Here is a 21055-nt window from a genome sequence, read left to right on the forward strand (position 1 = left end):
ATATGATCACATTTATATACATTAAGTAGACGTATAAATAACAAGGTTAATTACATTATTGTGGTTTAAGAATAATTTGTCCATGACAAGAAGAAATTGTTCGAACACTGTCCTCCACTTAAAATATTTTTTATAAAACAGTGAATAAGTTTACTTAAAGGGGCCTTTTCACAGATTTTGGCATTTTTTAACTTATTCATTAAATGCTTTATATTGATAAATGTAAACATTGGATCGTAAAAGCCTCAGTAAAAAATCAAGAATAAAATTAAAAAAAGGAAAAGAACATTGCCCGGAGCAGGTTTCGAACCAGTGACCCCTGGAGTCCTGCCAGAGTCCTGAAGTAAAAACGCTTTAGCCTACTGAGCTATTCCGCCGAATACACATAGTTGACGTTTTTTATACCTTATATAAGCAATCTTCGTAGTTTCACAAAATTTAACGACAAAAACAGAACTCTCCAAATTATTCAATCGTTTCGCGTTGCAACGCTTTATAATTTTTAGGTTTTAAAATCGTCAAAAGATGCATATAATGGCTATATTAGACCATGGTAAATGTTCAGTATTACTGTTTCCTCACAAATATCATAACTAAAACGAAAATTTGCGAATCTGAAACAACTTTTTTCAATTTTGTCAATTTACCAAAGCGTGAAAAGATCCCTTTAAAGGAGCCGTTTAACATATTTTGGCATGTATTAAAGCTTGTCATTTAATGCTTTATATTGATAAATTTAGATATTTGACCTAAACAGTTCATGTAAAAGAACAACAATAATACAATTTTAAAAAGGAAAAAAGTAACCCTGGACAGGGCAAGAACCACTGACCCCTGGAGTCCTGGAGTAAAAAGTCTCCCGTCTAGACCACTCGACCATCCATGCTCATGCTTAGAGCTGATGAATTTTTTTCAATATAAGCAGTCCTCGCAGTATCCCAAAATATAAGGACAACAACAGAACGCTCCAAACTATTCAATCGTTTCGCGTCTCACAACGCTATATAATTTTCAGGTTTTCAAATCATCAAAACATGCATATAATGGATATTTAAGAGCATGGTAAATGGTCAGTGTTACTATTTCCTCAAAAATATCATAACTAAAACGAAAATTTACGAATCTGAAATAACTTTTTTTTATTAGATTGTGTATGTAGGTGAAACCAAGAGGTCATTAAAACAAAGACTGAAAGAACACGAAGCGGATGTCAGTCTCCAAAGAGAAAAAAACAGTTGCCGAACATTTCAACTCCCTCGAACATGGTATGGACGACATGGGTGTCAGCACACCCCAGTGTATTCGTGATGATTCGTGATCGTATCGAAAACTAAAAGAATTGTCATGGATTCAAAAACTCAAAACAGAGGTTCCCAATGGACTGAATACGAAATCAACCTCCGAAATATTATGGCAACAATATAGACAGTGAATTAAACGTCAGAGGCTGATGCATGTATTTTATCATTAAAACAATATTCAATTAATAAAAATAATTCAATTGTCAATAATATGATATGATAACTATTTTAAAGTCTTAATAATTATAATTTATGTGATGATATAGTTAGATTACGATGATGTTGATGTTGATCAAAGTGATGATGATGATGATGATGATGATGATGATGATGATGATGATGATGATGATGATGATGATGATGATGATGATGAGTGTTGATGATGATGTTAATGTTGATGATGATGATGATGATGATGATGATGATGATGATGATGATGATGATGATGATGATGATGATGATGATGATGATGATGATGATGACAGTGTTGATGATGATGTTAGTGTTGATGATGATGATGATGATGTTGATGATGATGATGATGATGATGATGATGATGATGATGATGATGATGATGATGATGATGATGATGATGATGATGATGATGATGATTAGGTGATGATGATGATGATGATACGTTTAATGATAATGAAGTTTGGGATTATTGTTTTTATTAATAGTATATCATTATTTTTATTATAATTATTATTAATAAAATAGTTGTTAATGTTAGTATTATAACACAAACATGTATTATCATTTTAAGCAGTAGAATTGTTATCATTTTGATAATTGATTTATTATTAAAATTAATTCAGTTTTTATTAATTTAATTACTTTAATCATTTGTTGTATTTTGTGCAAGTAGTAAAATACATGTGTTTTTATAATAATGATACTTGTCATTATGCTATGTTAATGACATTTTTAATACAATTATTGATCTCATTATTATTATTTATATGTATTATTTGTATTATTATGATTGTTGGTCATTATTATTATTATTATTATTATTATTATTATTATTATTATTATTACATGTATCTTGTTTTTCATAATTAGTTTATGATTAATTATCTCATTATAAGAATATTTATATTTTCATTATCATTATTACTGCTACAGTGAATTTTACATGCATGTGTTTTGCCGTTTTAACGTCATGACGTCATTTCCTGTTTATTTGTTTTTTGACGTCATTTTATAATTGTTTTTGTTGAGAAACAGAAAGAAAATGTAGTTAATTTGTTAAAAACAAACTTTGAAAAAGCCTATTTAGGCGAAATATATCAGAAAAGAGTGGAATTTGTTCTGTGTAAACTTTTTTTAATTTTGTCAATTTACCAAAACGTTAACGGCCCATTAAATAACTAGATTGTTTAAAAACAATAAAGCTTTAAATGAAAAATTGTACTTCTAACAACTTTAATTCACAAGATAAATCATTTTAAGGTGGTCTATAAATAATATTAAGAAACGTTTAATTTAGAATGAAGAAAAAAATCTTCCACAAAACAATTTTCTCCATGAATTCAAGTTAAAAATTCATGAACTCGAGTCGTAAATTTATATATATATATATATATATATATATATATATATATATATATATATATATATATATATATATATATATATATATATATATAGTTATATAAGTAAAATGTAATAATCCAGATTGTGAATATTATATAATAAAAGTAAAAACACGTGTTCATGGGACCGAAGAGAGCAAAACTTGAAGAATTGTCTGATTCGTCGGATTGCTCGAAATCAAACTCGAATGAGGAAGTCATGGAGGAGGATAATAGTTGTTTCTTAAAATCAATAGACGATAAACTGTCGCTGATATTGACCGCAATTAACGATTTGAGCGCGGCAATTGCAAAAAATAATAATACTGCCATTAGGAAAGATGACATTGTCGCTGACATAAAATCAGCTGTACATGAAATTTCTCAAAATATACCGAAGCCCGAAATATCCGTGAATCACGAAAATAACGAGGAAAACAATAACATATTTGAAAGAGAAGCACTAAAAATAAAAATGAAAATATCAAATATATGGCACAACAAAATGGAAATACGAAAAAGTACGTACTGGTCCATGATAAAAAATAAAGACCATTTTGAAAAATATTCTAAATGGTTAAGATCAACTCCAATGGTAATACCAAAACATTTACAGAAAAAAGAAATACCGAATGAAAATATCGATCAGAAATCAGTTAGAAAAAGGGCCGTATTGAATGACTTCAATATCCAAACAGAATTGCAGTCATTACGTGCTTCTTCAAACTGTGAGAAATTCAAGCGCATCGACGAAGAAATATTCAAATTGATAAATTCAAAATGCAACGGAAGAACAGCAAGGACACTGGTAGAACTTTGGAAAACGGAAACGCAACGAAATGAAGAAATTTCACATAAAAGATGGGGAAACAATGAAAAATGGCTTTCAAAATACGAAGAAGAATTCATAAAGGAACATGAAAATAAAAATCCATTCTTTAAAAAACAAGACTTCGTAAACAAAAATCAACCCTCTTCATATGCGGATGCTGTCCGAAAAAATACCACCAACTACCAAAATCTGAAAACAACATACAACTACAACAGTCAAGAAAGAAACACCAATAAACAACATTCGCAAAGAAGAAATCTGCAACAAAATCAAACAAGCTGTTTACAAAATATAGATGTGGAAAGTATTGTAAGAGAAGTTCTTTTAAAAATTAATAATACCAACATCGAATTACATAACAATTTCCAAAGAAACAATTCCACTTCAAACAGAAGCAATATAAGAGATAACACAAGGTCTTCATACAGAAGAAACTATAGAAACAACAACAATACGAGCGACGACATATTGCAAGATAACGACGACAAACCAAGCGAATTTAACGTTGATTTTTTAGAAGGAGGCAGGGAGTGGAGCAGTCCGACATAGAAACTTTAGGTAACCTAGCTGAAAATTCAAAATTATTTACAAAAATTTACAATTTTTCAAAAAGATCATTATCTCAAACTGAAATTGACGTCTTATTGAGGGGTTTTAAATTTACACCAACACCTAAATATAAAAATGATTCTTATGATCAAATAAAAGATGTGGATGATTTTCATAGATCACTTAGGCTTAAAGAGTTTTTTAATAATAGTGATCATAATAATACAAACAATTCTATTGTAAAAAATCAAACGTCCTTTTATCCACCTAAACATAGAAATAATACACTAGACCATTATATAAATGTTACTCGAACACTTTGCCTTCAACATTCTCAAATGGAAAATGACACTAAACATAACATATCATTAAAAGAAAGAAAAGCTATAGATTTATTAGCAGAAGACAAATCCATAACTATTAAAGAAGCAGATAAGGGTGGCGGAATTGTTATAATGAATACAGACTTTTATAGAAGAAAATTATTAGCAATGTTAAATGACGTTGAATATTATAAACAAATCCCTGATAATGGTAGTCAAATAACACTTTCAAAAATACGCAATTTACTAAAGGAAAATAATAAACTAACTAAACAGGAAAATGATTTCTTAGTAAAATTCGAATGGAAAACAAGCCTATTTTATGGTCTTCCAAAAATTCATAAAAGTAAAATCATTCAGGATGCAATTAAACACAGCAATTCAGAATATATAGAGTTAATGGATCCAGACGATTTAAACTTTCGCCCAATAGTCGCTGGAACTAACTGTGAAACAAGTCGTTTAAGTTCTTTATTGGATATCTTGTTAAAACCGTTTGTAAAATATGTCAATAGCAATGTAACAAATAACATAGATTTCCTAAAACATATACCTTCACAAGTTCCAGAGTCAAGTACATTAGTATCATTTGATGTAATTAATTTATATTCTAATATACCGCATACTCTTGGTTTAGAAGCTATTGATTATTGGCTTCAAAAATATCCAGATTCGGTTAATGAAAGGTTTTCGCAACGGTTTATAAAAGAAGGCATAAAAATAATACTTGAAAATAATAACTTCAATTTTGATGATAAGTACTACAACCAATCTAAAGGGACTGCAATGGGTACTAAATTCGCGCCAACATACGCTACATTGGTAGTGGGATTTTTAGAACAAAAACTATATGCAAGAATTGGATCAATTTATAATGATGAATTTCTTTCTTTTATAAAAACATTTTGGAAAAGATTTCTAGACGATTGCTTTATTTTCTGGACAAAATTTCCCCATGAACTTCAAAACTTTTATACTATTTTAAACAACTTACATTCGGATATCAAGTTTACAATGCAAACAAGCACACTCGAGTTACCATTTCTTGATATATTGATTATAAAAAACAATACTGAAATTAATACTGATATATATTACAAAGAAACTGATTCTTAACAATATCTTAATTTTACCTCGTGTCATAATAAACACACAAAGATAAATATTCCTTTCACTTTAGCGAAACGGATCTGCACCATAGTTTCGAATGATAAACTTAAACTAAAACGTTTAAATGAACTTAAGCATTCCCTTATTCAAAGAAAATATCTACAATCTATTATAAATACAGGTATTAAAAAAGCACTTTCCAGCCCTAAACATGAATTACTTTCAAAATCAACACACAAAGACAAGAGTAATATAATTCCATTTATTTCAACACAAAATCCAAAAAATAAAGAACTGTTTGGCGTATTAAAAAACAACATTGACATTTTACAAACAGACCCGGTTATGAATAAAATAATTTCAAATCAGAAGATAATAAAATGTAAGCGACAGCCACCTAATTTAAAACGTCTGTTAACCAAATCTTACTTTTCATCTCAAGAACCAAGAGTATCCAAATGTAATGACCCTAGATGCGCCCTGTGTGGTTATATTATTGAAGGGAATTCTTTTGATTTTAATGGCAAAATGTTCAAAATAAAAACTAATATGTCATGTGATATACAAAATGTGATTTATGTATTAGTATGCAATGGATGCAAACAATATTATATAGGCCAAACTGGCGATAAACTTAGAAATAGGCGATCTGTCCATGAACAACAAATGCGAGACCCCTCAACAAGACAGATGCCTTTAAGTAAACATTTAGATGAATGTTCACATAATGAACCAAAATTTAAAATATTTCCATTTTATAAGCTATTTTCGAACAATATTTCAGCTAGGTTAGCAAAAGAACAACATTTTATACATGTATTTAAACCCAAATTAAATTTCATTTAATATTTATTGACGTTATGACGTCATAATTGATATGACGTTATCTCCATGACATTTTGACGTTGTAATATATTGTATTATGCCCTGATGAGCTATGCGAAACGCGTTGGCTAAATCAATATATATTTAAAATCCCAGACTCGTGTTTTTACTTTAATTATATAATATTCACAATCTGGATTATTACATTTTACTTATATAACTACATATATACAGTGTTTGCCCATACAAACATTGTGTCCTTTTTATACCAAAAACCAGGACGCAAAATGCATCACATTATAAACATCACATTACATGTACACGTAATGAAACGGATTTCGGAAACTGAAAAGTATGGCCGCCAGAGGGTGTGGACAGTTTTCTGTATACGGCTGTTTTTCATATAACATCGTATGGTGGTGATCTACCTAGTTTGTTCCCGTGGTTAAACTTCTCTCAGTTGATAACATGTTTTCGTTTTAAGTACCGGTATATCGTGAAAACTTGAACAATAAATGTATTTTTTGTCCTCAATATACAAACGCCATAAATATTAGCTGATGCATTCGTCTCCGACCTAATTTTATCGCTTCCAAACTATTAGCTAGACTTTCTGACTACTACAAGTACATGCATTGTTCCGACTCGATGGATAATAATTTAATAATATATGTACCGTGAATAATAATACTTTATTCCACCACATATTTTCGTCAGCGGAAAAACCTTAATACTAAAATGCCGTAAATTGATTCATGAATAGAAAGAAAAAATAACAAACTAACCATGTGGGAAAATATATTTTTAAAGCATACCGTTGATATCTAAATGGTCTCACCCTGATGATAACTAGTTTCCCTTACACGTATATCGTGAATACTTAAAACAATCGTTTCCTCTATAAACGCAAGGTCCAGAGGCTTGATTTTTTTGCATGAAACATGGTATAGTGGTCCTCTACCAAGTTTCTTAAAAAGACTGGTCCGCCCTGTATGTTACTTGAATCACTTATATGTGTATAATGAATACTCATGAACTCGTCTCTTCTGAAATCCCAAAGCTCATATGTTAGTCTTTGTTATTCTACATAATACCATGGGCATCAGCCTTGTTTGTTCTAAACATGCCTCTGTGATAAATTGGGCCAACCTGTTTTTTAATCAACATAAACTATGACCACCAGGAGAGCAGGGCATTTTTCTTATATTGCTGTAATGCAACTTCGTGAACACTCCAGATAGAAGTAATACTTTGCCAAATCATCAACAAACATTTTATCTACCGATATATTGGCTGATATATTATTTAATATATCATTTTAATTTTAAGTCTAATACATAAAGTCGCTCTGGTCCGGTGTTAGGGCGTTCGCCTACGTAGTGGGTAGTAGAATGTTCGAGCCGACACGTGGCACGATATCTGATGTGGCCGGTTGCCGACTCAACCGTATTCCCATTTACCAGGCAGAAGGGGTCGGAATCGGGGGTAATTTTATGCCCCCTTTCGAAGAAAAGGGGGTATATAGTTTTCGCACTGTCCGTCTGTTAGTCTGTCACACTTTTCGTGTCCGCTCTCTAATTCAAATAGTTTTCATCCGATCTTTACGAAACTTGGTCAGAAGTTGTATCTAGACAATATCTAGGTCAAGTTCGAATATGGGTCATGCCGGGTCAAAAATTAGGTCACGGGGTCGAACAAACAAATCCAAGGAAAGTAATAAGCTTTAAATGGACATAATTATCTGACCTGCCAAATTATATATTTGTGTTAAATAAATCAAAGCGGTGCAGTAGGCGGCATTGTGTTTCTGACAAACACATCGTGGTAAAAGGTTAAGGTCTCAGGTCAAAAATACAAATCCAAGTGAAGTAATAAGCTTTAAGGGTAGATAATTATTCAATATTGAACATAGCACTCTTGATATTTGGCATGCATGTGTATCTCATGGAGCTGCACATTTTGAGTGGTGAATCTACAGTCACGGTAATGGCTTTTAATTAGGGATGGCAACGAATACAGATTTCGGTATTCGAATATTCGGTCACCCTTCCGAACGAATATTCGGATATTCGGTCAACATCTGTTGGAAAAAAGTCAACTTTGTTTACCGTACCATTACTCCATGAATTCTACTTTGGTTTTTACCGGAAGTTCACCGGAAGTGACTAAATATTGACACAGCGTTGCCGTCGCTAATTCGAAGCTGATTTTGTTGATTACTTTTTATTGTTAAAATTGAATGACAAAAACTGTTTTTAAACTATTAATATCGTACATCAACAATAGAACGAGAAACATAATATTACATGACGACAAAATAATTACATGACAAAACAGTTAGATCTTCATATAATTAAAGGTGAACTTAAACGAATTATGAACATAGCCACAACACACTTTGAACCTGTTTAACAGACTAAACAGTCGGTCTTTTAAAGTTGCCACGTTTAAAAGACACTTGGATCGGCAACTTCTTATCGGATGATGTCGTGAAATACTTTCAAGCAGCGGAAGGCGTAGGTGGCATTTTGCTTGGACAGATATTTACTTTATGCGTGTAGAAATTATAATATTTTCAATTAAGTGAGGGTGCAATACCAAAAACATTTCTTTAAGTATAATACCTAATTGAATATTGAGTAATTAATTAATGTTTGGACCATACGATACGCAAATACTCATTAGAGGTTGAGTAAATTATTTTCTAAAAGCTTTTTTGGTTGGACAACGTGATTATAACCATACGATCTGTTTTGTTTTTCACACCAAGTCGGCTCTTTCTTTACTCATTTAATCTTTGATCATTTAAAATGTAATTCGAGTTATTAGATCAAGACGGGTCGGTGTTTTAATTGCCATACGGTCTTATTTGTTTTTTACACAAAGTTGGCTTTTCCTTTACTCATTTAATCTTTGATAATTTCAAATGTAATTCGAGTCATTTGGATCAAGTGCAAGTCGGTGTTTAGATTGCCGACGCGATTTGCACCTATCATAATTTTGACACAAAGTGTCTGGCTTTGTTAGCGGGATTTATGACCGGTATACTGTCATCACCATAGCGACGCATTATCGCGCCAACCGGAATAAACATTATGACACGAGGAACAACTTTTTTGACAATGTTTGAAGTAGATTTTACGAATACAAAGTCTTTGAAATTACTCGATTTTTTATTTTTTCTTCCGAATATTCGATTCGGAAAACAGTATCCGAATATTCGGTCCGGGACCGAATATTCGGATATTCGGATATTCGTTGACATCCCTACTTTTAATTATTTGTTACTAAAATAGAGATTTGTTAGAGACAATTATTTTCAAGGGAAGTAATTTATATAATTATAAATCTCAGATTATATATTTCCTTACCAAGAATTTAAGTTCTTTTCACAGTTACTGTACAGATTTTTTATTTTGATTGTTTATAACTCAAATGATTGATTTGTCAAAGTTTTTTTAAATGATATAATTATCATTTCTTTCCTGTACTAATTTGTGAATGGTAGGGTTTATTACATACCTGTGGACTTATGTCCATAGATACATGATGAACTCTGGCTATGATTTCTTTCATACAAGCCTTTGTTGTAAGTTATGTCTGACTTGGTCATTTTCAGACCCCCCCCCCCCCCCCCCCGGTTGGATTGGACAAAATCAAAGGGAAGTAATAAGCTTTAAATGGATGATTTCTATACCTGCCAAATGATGAATAGAAATTTTATTTCAAAGCGGCGCAGTAAGGGGCATTGTGTTCCTGACGAACACATCTCTTGTTGCATCTGTGAATATGTCTCATCAGTCAACTGGCTGGGCGTCAATCGCGAAAGGTGACACTATACTTGTTAGTTTGAATTTTAAACTTCTGTAAAATATTTGAGACAGTTGATTGTTCCACATGTGAAAAATTAAATGAATCTGGGGAAATATTTTGTCCTAGTATTTTGTCTATACTTGGATGGTTACGTTCATCAAATGTAAAATCTTTTCCAATGTCTTTCGCAACATTTACATAGAAATCATTTAAGATGTCAGCTACGTCACTATTTTCCGAAATTGTCTTTTGATTTTCATTGAGTATGATTTTGCTCTGATTATTGTTTGACTTGTTAGACATATAAGGTTTTATTGTCTCCCAAAAATCTTTAGATTTACAGCCACCAGTACACCTTTCCTAAAAAAAATTATTCAATGATTTACGTTTAAGTTTATTTACTATATTTCTATTTTTACGATACAGTTACCAGGATTTCGAATTTTTCATTTTGGTATACTTGTTATAAGACATTTTTTAGTGTGAATAGCTTTTCTTAATTTCTTATTCATATAAGATAACTGTACAGGCTTTCTGTATGTTTGTTTAAATGGAGCATGCTTGTTCATAATTTCTACAACATCGTTTTCAAAAGTGTTATACACCAAATCTAAGTTATCGGGAATACATGAATAATTTTCAACATTCAGTTTGCACAGGTCTTCATTATATGAATCAATATTGAAATTTGTAAAGCTTCTGTAAATAATTTTCTGTTTCTCATTCCTCGGAACAGTATTGTTATAACAGTACTAATCATATTGTGACAGTCACTAAAGCCGGTAGAGAAATTTAGAGATCTGATGCATACATTTTTTACTATTTGTCAAGACGACATCCAGTAAGGATGGTGAACCGCCCTTCTTAAAACATGTTGGATTCTCAATTATGTTGTACATATTAAAAAATTCTAAAATATCTATAAAAATGTTGCTTTTAGTTTCACAAAGGAGATCATAATTCAGGTCGCCAATGACATTATCAGAATCAAAAACACTTATACATCTAAAGTTTTGCAAAAGCTATCAGAAAAAGATATATTGTTCATGCTTGGTGGCCTATAGGCACAGAAGAAACACCATTTTGAATTATTTAGATTGACCTCATAAATGATATTTTCGAGGTTGTCCGACTCAAGGTTTTTACGTCTTCTAGACGGGATGTCATTTCTTATGTATGAAGCTACACCACCCCCATTAATGTCTCTGTCTCTTCGTTCAAATTTGTAGCCGGGAACCTCAAAGATAGCACTGCGATATGAGTTGTCAATTTTAGTCTCAGATATATATAACAGGTCAACAAGTTTATTGTGCAATACTTCGTGAAGTTCGACAAATTTGGATTTTATGCTGTTTATGTTCAAATGCGCCACAATAAATTTGTTCGGATGTTTTTTGCGCATATCTTCAAGTTCTACTTTTCTGCTTACAAGTTGTACTACCACATAAGTGCTTTAACTTAGCAGTCGGACCTAGGTTTTGCGCAATGTCGCATGCTAAGATCAATAGATAGAACATGTAGCAAGCCCGAAGGTTAACGGCCTTTGATGGGACCCGCAGTGTGTGCGATAGGTGGAAATATATCACACTGTCAATATTTATTATCGAGTTCAGATTTGGAGCTATTTTATATTGATTCTCATTGATTATGACGACCTTGTTAAAGTTCTTCAAGAAGAAATTTAAGCAATGGCCTAATAGACTGGTTTACTTTTTACTGTATGCAAGCTAATCCCGACAAGTTTCAAGCTATAGCTATTGGAAAAAGAACCGCTTCCAAAAAACCCTCGATCTTTCGATATAAGAAACACAAACATTAAATGTGACGATGTTGTCAAACTTGTTGGAGTAAATTTAGACTCAAACCTAAATGTTGATAACCACATAAGTAGCATCTGTAGTAAGGCAGCACAACAGCTTAGCATTCTGAACAGAATAGGTAAAAACCTCTGTCGTCTCAGTAAATTGACCATTTTCAATTCATTTATCCTCTCAAATTTCAGTTTCTGCCCTCTAACTTGGCATTTCTGATCTAAAAGCATCACAGACAAATTTAAAATTGAAAAAATACAAGAGATAGCTCTTCGCTTTGTATACGACGATGACAACAGTTCGTATGGCCAATTACTGACAAAAGCTAATTTGCCTAGTCTATATATTAGAAGAACCAGAGTTATGGCCCTTGAAACATTCAAAATTGTAAATAGTGTATCTCCACCTGTTCAAAATGACCTGGTTATCAAACGTGAATCTCGTTATCATTTCAGATATACCAATCTTCTTGAGATTCCTCAAGTCAAGACTACTATATAAGTACGGTATTAACAGTTTCCGGCATGCGGCTCCAGCTCTATGGAATGCCTTACCAGAAAGTTTTAAAAGCTAGTAACTTTAACCAATTGAATAGCTTTATGATGCACTGGAATGGCAAACAATGTAAATGTTCTGCCTGTAAAGCTACTAAGGAACAATTCTCTTTGGAGCTGCATGCCACACTGTGATTAGTTGCTTTTGCTGTCTGCTTTGCTTATGTATTATTATTGTTAAAATCATTAATGTGATTTAATTTTAAATCTTAAATTGTTTAAAGGCGCGTCATTGTATGACGCCGTCAAGTACAATATTTTTCCGCGACGTCGCACGTTTATGTATCACCGTTTGACGTCATACATTTTTAAAAGAAACATCATTTGCGAGGTCCGTTACATGGGGAACACCATAATCGGTATTTATAATATGTATTTTCAATGAATTTATGCTATTTAATAAATATAGTATAAGATATTAAGATGTAGCAAACTTAAATAATTATTAAGAATTTCGATATTTATTGAAAATGTTTCAAATTGTCATTTATTAAACCTTTTATTCTTAAATGAGTGTATGCTATTATATTATAGTTTGAATAGCATATCTGTTGTACTATAATTTTATTATTCATTTTACTTTATTGTTCATTTATTGTAGAGAATCGTCATGTTAGTCGTCAATAGTAGTCGTCAATAGTAGTCGTCAATCGTAGTCGTCAATCGTAGTCGTCAATGCTTATCGTCATTATATATGAAGGAAATAAAAGCAGAAACAGTAACGCATTCTTGATTACTTGATTATTCCTACGGCGTCCTCGCAACAATTATTTTATTTTGGTTGCCTGTGCTTGCATCTAGTTGTTTCTTGTTTCTATTGTGTTGCTTGCTTATAGTTTGTTCCATGCTTTTATTCTGTTTTTGTTGTGAAAAAGCTGCTGATCAGTTCATCTCGAATCTGATTCGAGGTGATATTCGTCTTAAGCACTTTTTATATTTCGCACTTTTGTGTTTCTTTTTGAATTCATTTTTTTACGTTGCCGTCTTTTTGCAGTTTGTAGACCTACTTGCAGGTCTAGATCAGCAGCTTCCTACAGTTTTTTTGCCTCCGATTTTATTCTTTTTTATCTATGCTTTGATATGATTTCTGATATGCTTTAATTTGTATTCTATTGAAATTATATTATGTCATTCACTGACTCTGCTGCAGGTCCAGCTTTTGTGCATTATTGTGTTGATAATAAAGTTAGCCCCTATATCAAAGTCCTAGAATATTTTATTCTATATTTTATATTTTATTTATGCTTTGATATGATTTTGATATGCTTTTGTATTCTAAAATAGTTAGCCCCTATATCAAAGACCTAGACTATATTCTAGGGCTTTGCCTATATGCCTATATGCATGCCGGAGTATTTTTCCGTCCCACATGTGCAATACCAGCAGGAAAGTCAAATATTGTCAAATTCAGTTCAATGCTGCATGTAATTATTGTCCTAATCTGTGTTTTACCCTTAAACATGTATATGACTTTTCTCTTTAGCTGCTTTACTCATGTTTTACTGTTTACATTTGTTGTGTAGTCGGTTCAAAAGCTTTGCAGCTTATGTTAATTGTTATATGTGATGCCAACTCAAAATAAAATTTATTCGATTTGATTTGATTTAATTTAGGTCGAAGAGGAGTAAGCTTGAAGTTTATTTGAATTTAAACTGTGAAGGTCACTAAAGTAAATTTGAATGGTTTTGAATACGTCGATGTCTTAGACGAGTTAACGCGTGACGTCACACGCACCTGCAAAGTTTAGACTCCGCCCACCATTCTATACATAGATGGTGACGTCACTACGTTATTGTCAGTAAAGACCGCAATCGTGATACATCGGCTATCTCGGATTCCTCCGTAAAAAAGCGAAATAAATCGTCTGCTGATCCAGAGTGTAAAGACCGGTGTGACACAATGCGTTCCGCCTCGTTCTGAGATTCTCCGCATCACGTGATATCTAAAATTAGTAACGGTGGTCGGAATGCATTCTATACATAGATGGTGACGTCACTACGTTATTGTGAGTAAGACCGGTGTGACACAATGGTCTGAATGTGAAACTGATCAGAAATTATAACAGTGTTGTTAAAATCGCAAAGTAAAAACGTGTTGCTCGCTAATACGTTACTTAATTAGATCACACCATGTCATCTACTGCAGAAGCAAACATGTCAAGACACAGCAACCCATACGACGAGTTTATTTTAGTTCATCATTTACAACTTCAAAATTCATGTGTGCCACAGCTATATTGGAAAACACTATTTAATAAACTAAAAGATGAGGTAAGTTTCATCCGCTTTATTCCAGTTATACTGCAACACGGTTGACTCGAGGTACTTGAGGAATATTTACTTGCGCGATGAAACCATCTTCATATATCAGATAAATTATTTAAAGGGCAATCATATTTAACTTAACTTTATTGGACAATTGCCTTTTTACGACGAAAATCCTTCAATATTAACTGCCGTAGAAACAAATCCAACACCACTGTCTGCCATTGTTGTTCATTTTTTCGCCGGGTAGATTCACGGTAAAAAGGTTAAACAGCACCAATATTAAATTAAACATGAATAATCAAAGCTCTGAATACTTTTTAAGGTAACAACCAATAACGTATATTACAATTAAAATATATGGCATTTAAGCCATAAAATAAAATGAACAGCACAGTTATTTTCAAGCACTGTCATATTTTTTCGTTACGAACATTAACTGAACTATAAAAATTCCTTTATTGTTAAAGTCTGAGTGTTGTGACATTTAATAACCAAAAATAGATTCATGATGGCAGCGAGAGATATTTTCTGTCAGATTTGACAAGTAGCTCACGCAGGTTTGTTTATAAACAAGAGCTGGAGGGGGCTAATGTAATACCGCGAGTCAACCCGACCCGCAAGTTAACGGGTTTGAGTATACCCATAGATCATTTCGGCATTGATGATTTCCGGTTATATGTAAACATCGATTCTTCTGGTGCGATAACGAAAATAATCAACTTCGGTGAACAAAATATTTATTACACATATTTCGAATCGAAATCTGTAGTAAATTTTACTTAAATTAAAGGAAATTGTGTATATTTGAACGCAATTTATTTTCTTTATTCAGGTCTTCAACCGATTTTGATATTTAACTAGTGCCGTAAAGGTTGGGGTAAAGTAACAAACTTGATGTTACATTTCTTTTGTATAAGAGCTGCAACGATTCAATTGGATGCATTGAAAATCGGTTTAAAATGCGTCGATTCAATTACAATACCAACCCTACCAAATTTGATTCTATTACTAGACATACATACGTAAAGAGCGCTGTACTCTGCAGGGTTCGACACTAAGGCACGTCCGACAGACATTGTCTAGTAAGATCAGTGGTCGGGCTGGTAAAACTGCGGGTTAGCATGTCCGACTGGTCATACATAAAAAATCTGTACTGATTCATATAACTAACTGCTGTGAAAAAGTTTTTCCTTAATGTGTAAAATTACTCTCGAATCCGTTATTTACATCAGAACAAAACTATCGTATATAAATTAATGCAGGCTTGGCGAAATTGGAAAAACTAAGCCGGTCATCCGGACAGGCATTTCAGAAAATGTGCCGGTCCGGAGAAAATTTAGCCGGACCGAAAAAAACAACAACGCAACTATGTACATTAACATAAACCCTTTATTTTAGCTCAACAAACCACTGCCAGTGCTTTATCCTAACAAGATAACAGTTTTTCGGTGTTCATCAATTCGTCTTTATAGTCTGGACAATCTTCTTCAATTTCCATATCTTCTTCAGTGTCACACAGTTTTTCTAATAAAATTGCAGTTAACTGACACTAACTTGTACAATGTAAAATGATGACATATTTGGAGACCTATGACGAGTGCATGTTATAAAGATATCACTAGAACCTTGTTTATATTTCTATAAACAACCTTTTAAAGCCATGCTTCATAAAGAAATTCTTTTTTTAATGTCGTTATCAACTCGAAAAATATGTCAAGGCTATCAAGGTCTTTTTTGTTAGAATGCAGTTGCCGATTTTGCGAGTTTGAAGTAGGTGTTGTGTAACCAGTTGGATTTGCTAATTGTACGTAACAAACTTATTGCTTACATCAAAACAATGAGTGATTTCATTTTCATGTTGTAGTAAGGCGTTTGCTCTTCGAATTTTCAACTTTGAAAAAAATATGATTTGTTTGCATTCATTTCACATTTTGCCGGTCGCCAGGACCGACACTCTTGTTAAACCTGCCGGATCAAATGGAAATCTGCCGGTCAGGACCGGCGGACCGGCAATTTCGCCAAGCCTGTTAATGCGGAGCATTAACATGATTCATCGCTATTTTTAGACACGAATGAGAGCTTCCGGCAGGAATTGCTTGTTTCCATTCAGTTTTTTTTTTACTAAGAAAGTGACGCCGATAGCGTCTTCCCCTACCAGAATTTTTTCCCCTCAAAATACTATTTCCGCTCCAAGAATATCATTTTTCACTAAAACATGTCTTTTTTAGCATTTATTTAAGCTTTAAATCGAAAATTGTTAATTTTGATTGCTTTATTATCCATCGCAATACTAGCTCATTTGCGGTGGTCGGGAAATCAGATTAAAATAGAAATCTATGGAGTTGGATTAGAATGTTGTAGTTTGCGGTTCCTATTAATTTTTGCAAAGTCATGCAGAACATTTCGCACTTTATCGCTGTAAATTTTGGTAGAAGAATCCTCAAACTAAACGTGCTTACATCTGAGTCGTTTATAAGGGCATGCTATATAACGTAATGGATAAAGGGAAGTCACTCTAAATGTCATTATTGTTTGTTAACGTTTTTTTATGATTTTGACAGAAAAAACTTCTTTATTGTATTGTAAATTAATTGACCAGTCGCCAGCTGTCAATCAAACTCACGAAATAATCAATCAGATTTCGTTTATTGCGGCCACATGGTCCGACAAACAAAGACTGTCGGAGTAGTGGATAAAGCGTTTTATGAAAACACAACTTAGTGGGCGGAGCGATCTCTTATTTGGCGACTGGTCAATTGGGAAAAATGTCATCTAGATTTGATTGGGAATGGGGCCGTTTTTTTTTGCTTTGGGAATGCCTCCATTTTCCGGAGGCGCAGACAGTGTTGAAAAACCCCTGAAATCAGAGAGATGAGTTATAGACATTGATTAAAACAGTTTTGTTTTTCCCCCAAATATGTCTCTTTCGCACTCTATTTTCCCCTTTCACCCAGCGTCCAGCCTCTTCCCTTTTTATGCCCCCCTTCAAAGAAGAGGGGGTATATTGCTTTGCTCATGTCGGTCGGTCGGTCCGTCCACCAGGTGGTTTCCGGATGATAACTCAAGAACGCTTAGGCCTAGGATTATGAAACTTGATAGGTAGATTGATCATGACTCGCAGATGACCCCTATTGATTTTCAGGTCACTATTACAATTTAATCTTTTCAAACATACTAAATTATGAAAAATGCAATGGATATAGTGCAAATATGTACAAATGAAATAATGAGAGAGTAAGTAAAAAAATCCCCCAAAAAGGGAAACGCCACGAAAATTCCCCCTCCTAAGGGCTGCGGACCCCTTCCCCCAAAGTAGTGTGAGGGCCCTGCTAGGTCAAAGGTCAAGGTCACAGTGACCTGAAATAGTAAAATGGTTTCCGGATGATAACTCAAGAATGCTTAGGCCTAGGATCATGAAACTTGATAGGTAGATTGATCATGACTCGCAGATGACCCCTATTGATTTTCAGGTCACTAGGTCAAAGGTCAAGGTCACAGTGACCCGAAATAGTAAAATGGTTTCCGGATGACAACTCAAGAAAGCTTATGCTTAGGATCATGAAACTTCATAGGTAGATTGATAATGGCTGGCAGATGACTTCTATTGATTTTCATGTCACTAGGTCAAAGGTCAAGGTCACGGTGACCCGAAATAGTAAAATGGTTTCCGGATGATAACTCAAGAACGCTCATGTCTAGGATCATGAAACTTCATTGGTACATTGATCATGACTCGCAGTTGACCCCTATTGATTTTCAGGTCACTATATCAAATGTCAAGGTCACGATGACCTGAAATAGTAAAATCGTTTCTGGATGATTACTCAAGAACGCTAATGGCTACGATCATGAAGCTTCATAGGTACATTGATCATGACTCGCAGATGACCCCTATGGATTTTGAGGTCACTAAGTCAAAGGTCAAGTTCACGATGACAAAGAACATATTCACACAATGGCTGTCACTACAACGGAGAGCCCATGGGGGGGGCATGCATGTTTTACAAACAGCCCTTGTTAATTTTCCAAACAGAAACAGTTTTCAAACAAGTGATCAAAGAAGCTTGAAAATGTATATATGCATAAATTTGACTTGTTTGAATTGTATTACATTTTGAAGTACGTGGACGTTCAACTCTTTCAATTATGAAATGTAGTAGACCATTCGGCTGCCATTTATGTTTATGATCTGAGTGCTTGATATTAGTGGCTGTGTATAATATACCCATCCTTTAAGTGATGTTATGTATGTTTCTATATCCTTTCTGCATGGGTTGGCAAAATGTTATAATAAATGTGATAAATAATTCTGATAAACTTGACAAATGCATTAAGCCATCATTATTGAGAGGGGAATCAGATCAGATAAATATGTTAATTTCTAGTGGGTATGCTAATTATTGAAATTGATAATATGCGGTAATACGCCATTAAAGTGCTGTAAGATGTTTTAGCATTTGTAATGAAAACAAGCCTTCTAGTTTAACAATTAGGTACCCAACATAGTCACTTAAAAGAAAACATTTGTTCAATGCCATATAAAGCGGATATAAAATAGACAATATTAGCCAAAGATGTTCAACATTAATCAGTGCTATGCTTTAACAATAGCACACTGTGCTTGTTGCAAACATATTATATTAACCCTTAGATACGTATTTTGACGCAGTCCCTTAGAAAGTTAAATTTAATTAAAGATCTTTTTTACTAGATTCAAGTTTTCAAGGCTTTGTTTCCAACCCTTAGATACATGTACTGATGAGTAGCAAACAGCATAGTTACTCGCAGGCTGTTCTGGTTTTATGCTGGTTGCAAAAGCCATTTTCACTTTGCTTTTGAGTGGGAAAGGGTTAATTACATGGACGTTAAACAAACCATATATGTAAAGAGTATATAAATGGTAGCGATAAAAACACCCAACCACCCTGCTTTATAGCGTTTTGTATTAAACATGTAGCCATCATTGTTCCATTTAATATGTTGTTTTTTCCTCAACAGCAGAGGCTATGCAGTGTTTCATGCTGAATAAATTACTCTAAAAAATCGTGACGCTGCCATCTGTTGCAATTGATTAAAAGATTTTCTTCTTACGTTGGGCTTGCATTCTCTAGGTTTGATATTTTACTATGAAATTCTTGGCATATTTCTGAACGTTACTCGTAACTTGCTGGGGGGGGGAGGTCAGACCAGTTTATGGCACTCCAACATGCGGCTTTATAGCTTTATGATGTATCTATATTGTTTATTATAGAGCTCTATTAGACAACTTTCTAGTATTAGTTGTACATTAGATGTAGGTATAGTTAAATGGGGTCAATTACCACATATCTTGGTTCATTATTAATACTTTTCTACTAAAATAGAAACAAAAGAATTTGTCATGTGGTTTGTTAATGCCACTTCATGAACATTATGCCAGATTCTTGGAAAGTCAAACGTTACATTTAGGCCCTACTCTGAAAAAAACTGGGCTTATTGCATGTGCACAAAGTTTATTACAGACACACAGGCTAATCATTGACCATACTTTCCCCTTTGATGAAATTGTTTGTTTAATGGAAGTATCTTTTTTATGAAAATCCAGTCTAAAGTTCATGGTGTAGTTACATAATTTGTCACCAATAACAGGTACTTCTGTACTTGGAAAGGGGTTAGCCATATAGTCCTATTGCAGATGTGACTATAACAGAAGCTAATCTGTGCGATAATTAGGTATTATCCATGTTGAAGTGTCTTTAAAAAAAAAAGGTGGCTTTTCGTGTAAGTGGTAAGGCTCACAAAGTGATAAAAAAAAAGATAAAAAATAATCCCAATCCCCCCCCCCCAATTTGTTTTTGTTTTTTAAACCTTTAAATATATTAGTTAACCTGATCCAGTGTAGAAAATAGAAAAATTGCCCTCAAAATAGTTTCATGATTGTGCATAACTGTATTAAGTATCAAAAAGACCTATTAAATGTCCAGTCATTTCACATCCCCTAATTTGAAGTTGATATGCCATGTTGGTGACTTGATACGGCCATTTCATCACGTATTACCTCAGAAAGGCAATGATGCACACGTTTGTTGAAGGCCCAGGACAATCATAGCTCTG

General features: G+C 33.3%; 1 protein-coding gene across 1 annotated transcript in view; it reads left to right on the forward strand.

Annotated features, from left to right (window-relative positions):
* The first annotated feature begins 14686 nt into the window (after positions 1-14686).
* The window catches only part of LOC127850821 (tubulin--tyrosine ligase-like protein 12), a 49647-nt gene continuing 43278 nt past the window's right edge, over positions 14687-21055 (forward strand). Inside the window, exon 1 of the mRNA XM_052384157.1 lies at positions 14687-14965. Within this exon, the coding sequence (XP_052240117.1) occupies positions 14825-14965 (141 nt within the window). The 5' untranslated portion in view covers positions 14687-14824. The remainder of the gene's footprint in view (positions 14966-21055) is intronic.

The sequence above is a fragment of the Dreissena polymorpha genome, chromosome 11 (genome assembly GCF_020536995.1).
Source record: "Dreissena polymorpha isolate Duluth1 chromosome 11, UMN_Dpol_1.0, whole genome shotgun sequence".
Taxonomy (NCBI): Eukaryota; Metazoa; Mollusca; class Bivalvia; order Myida; family Dreissenidae; genus Dreissena; species Dreissena polymorpha.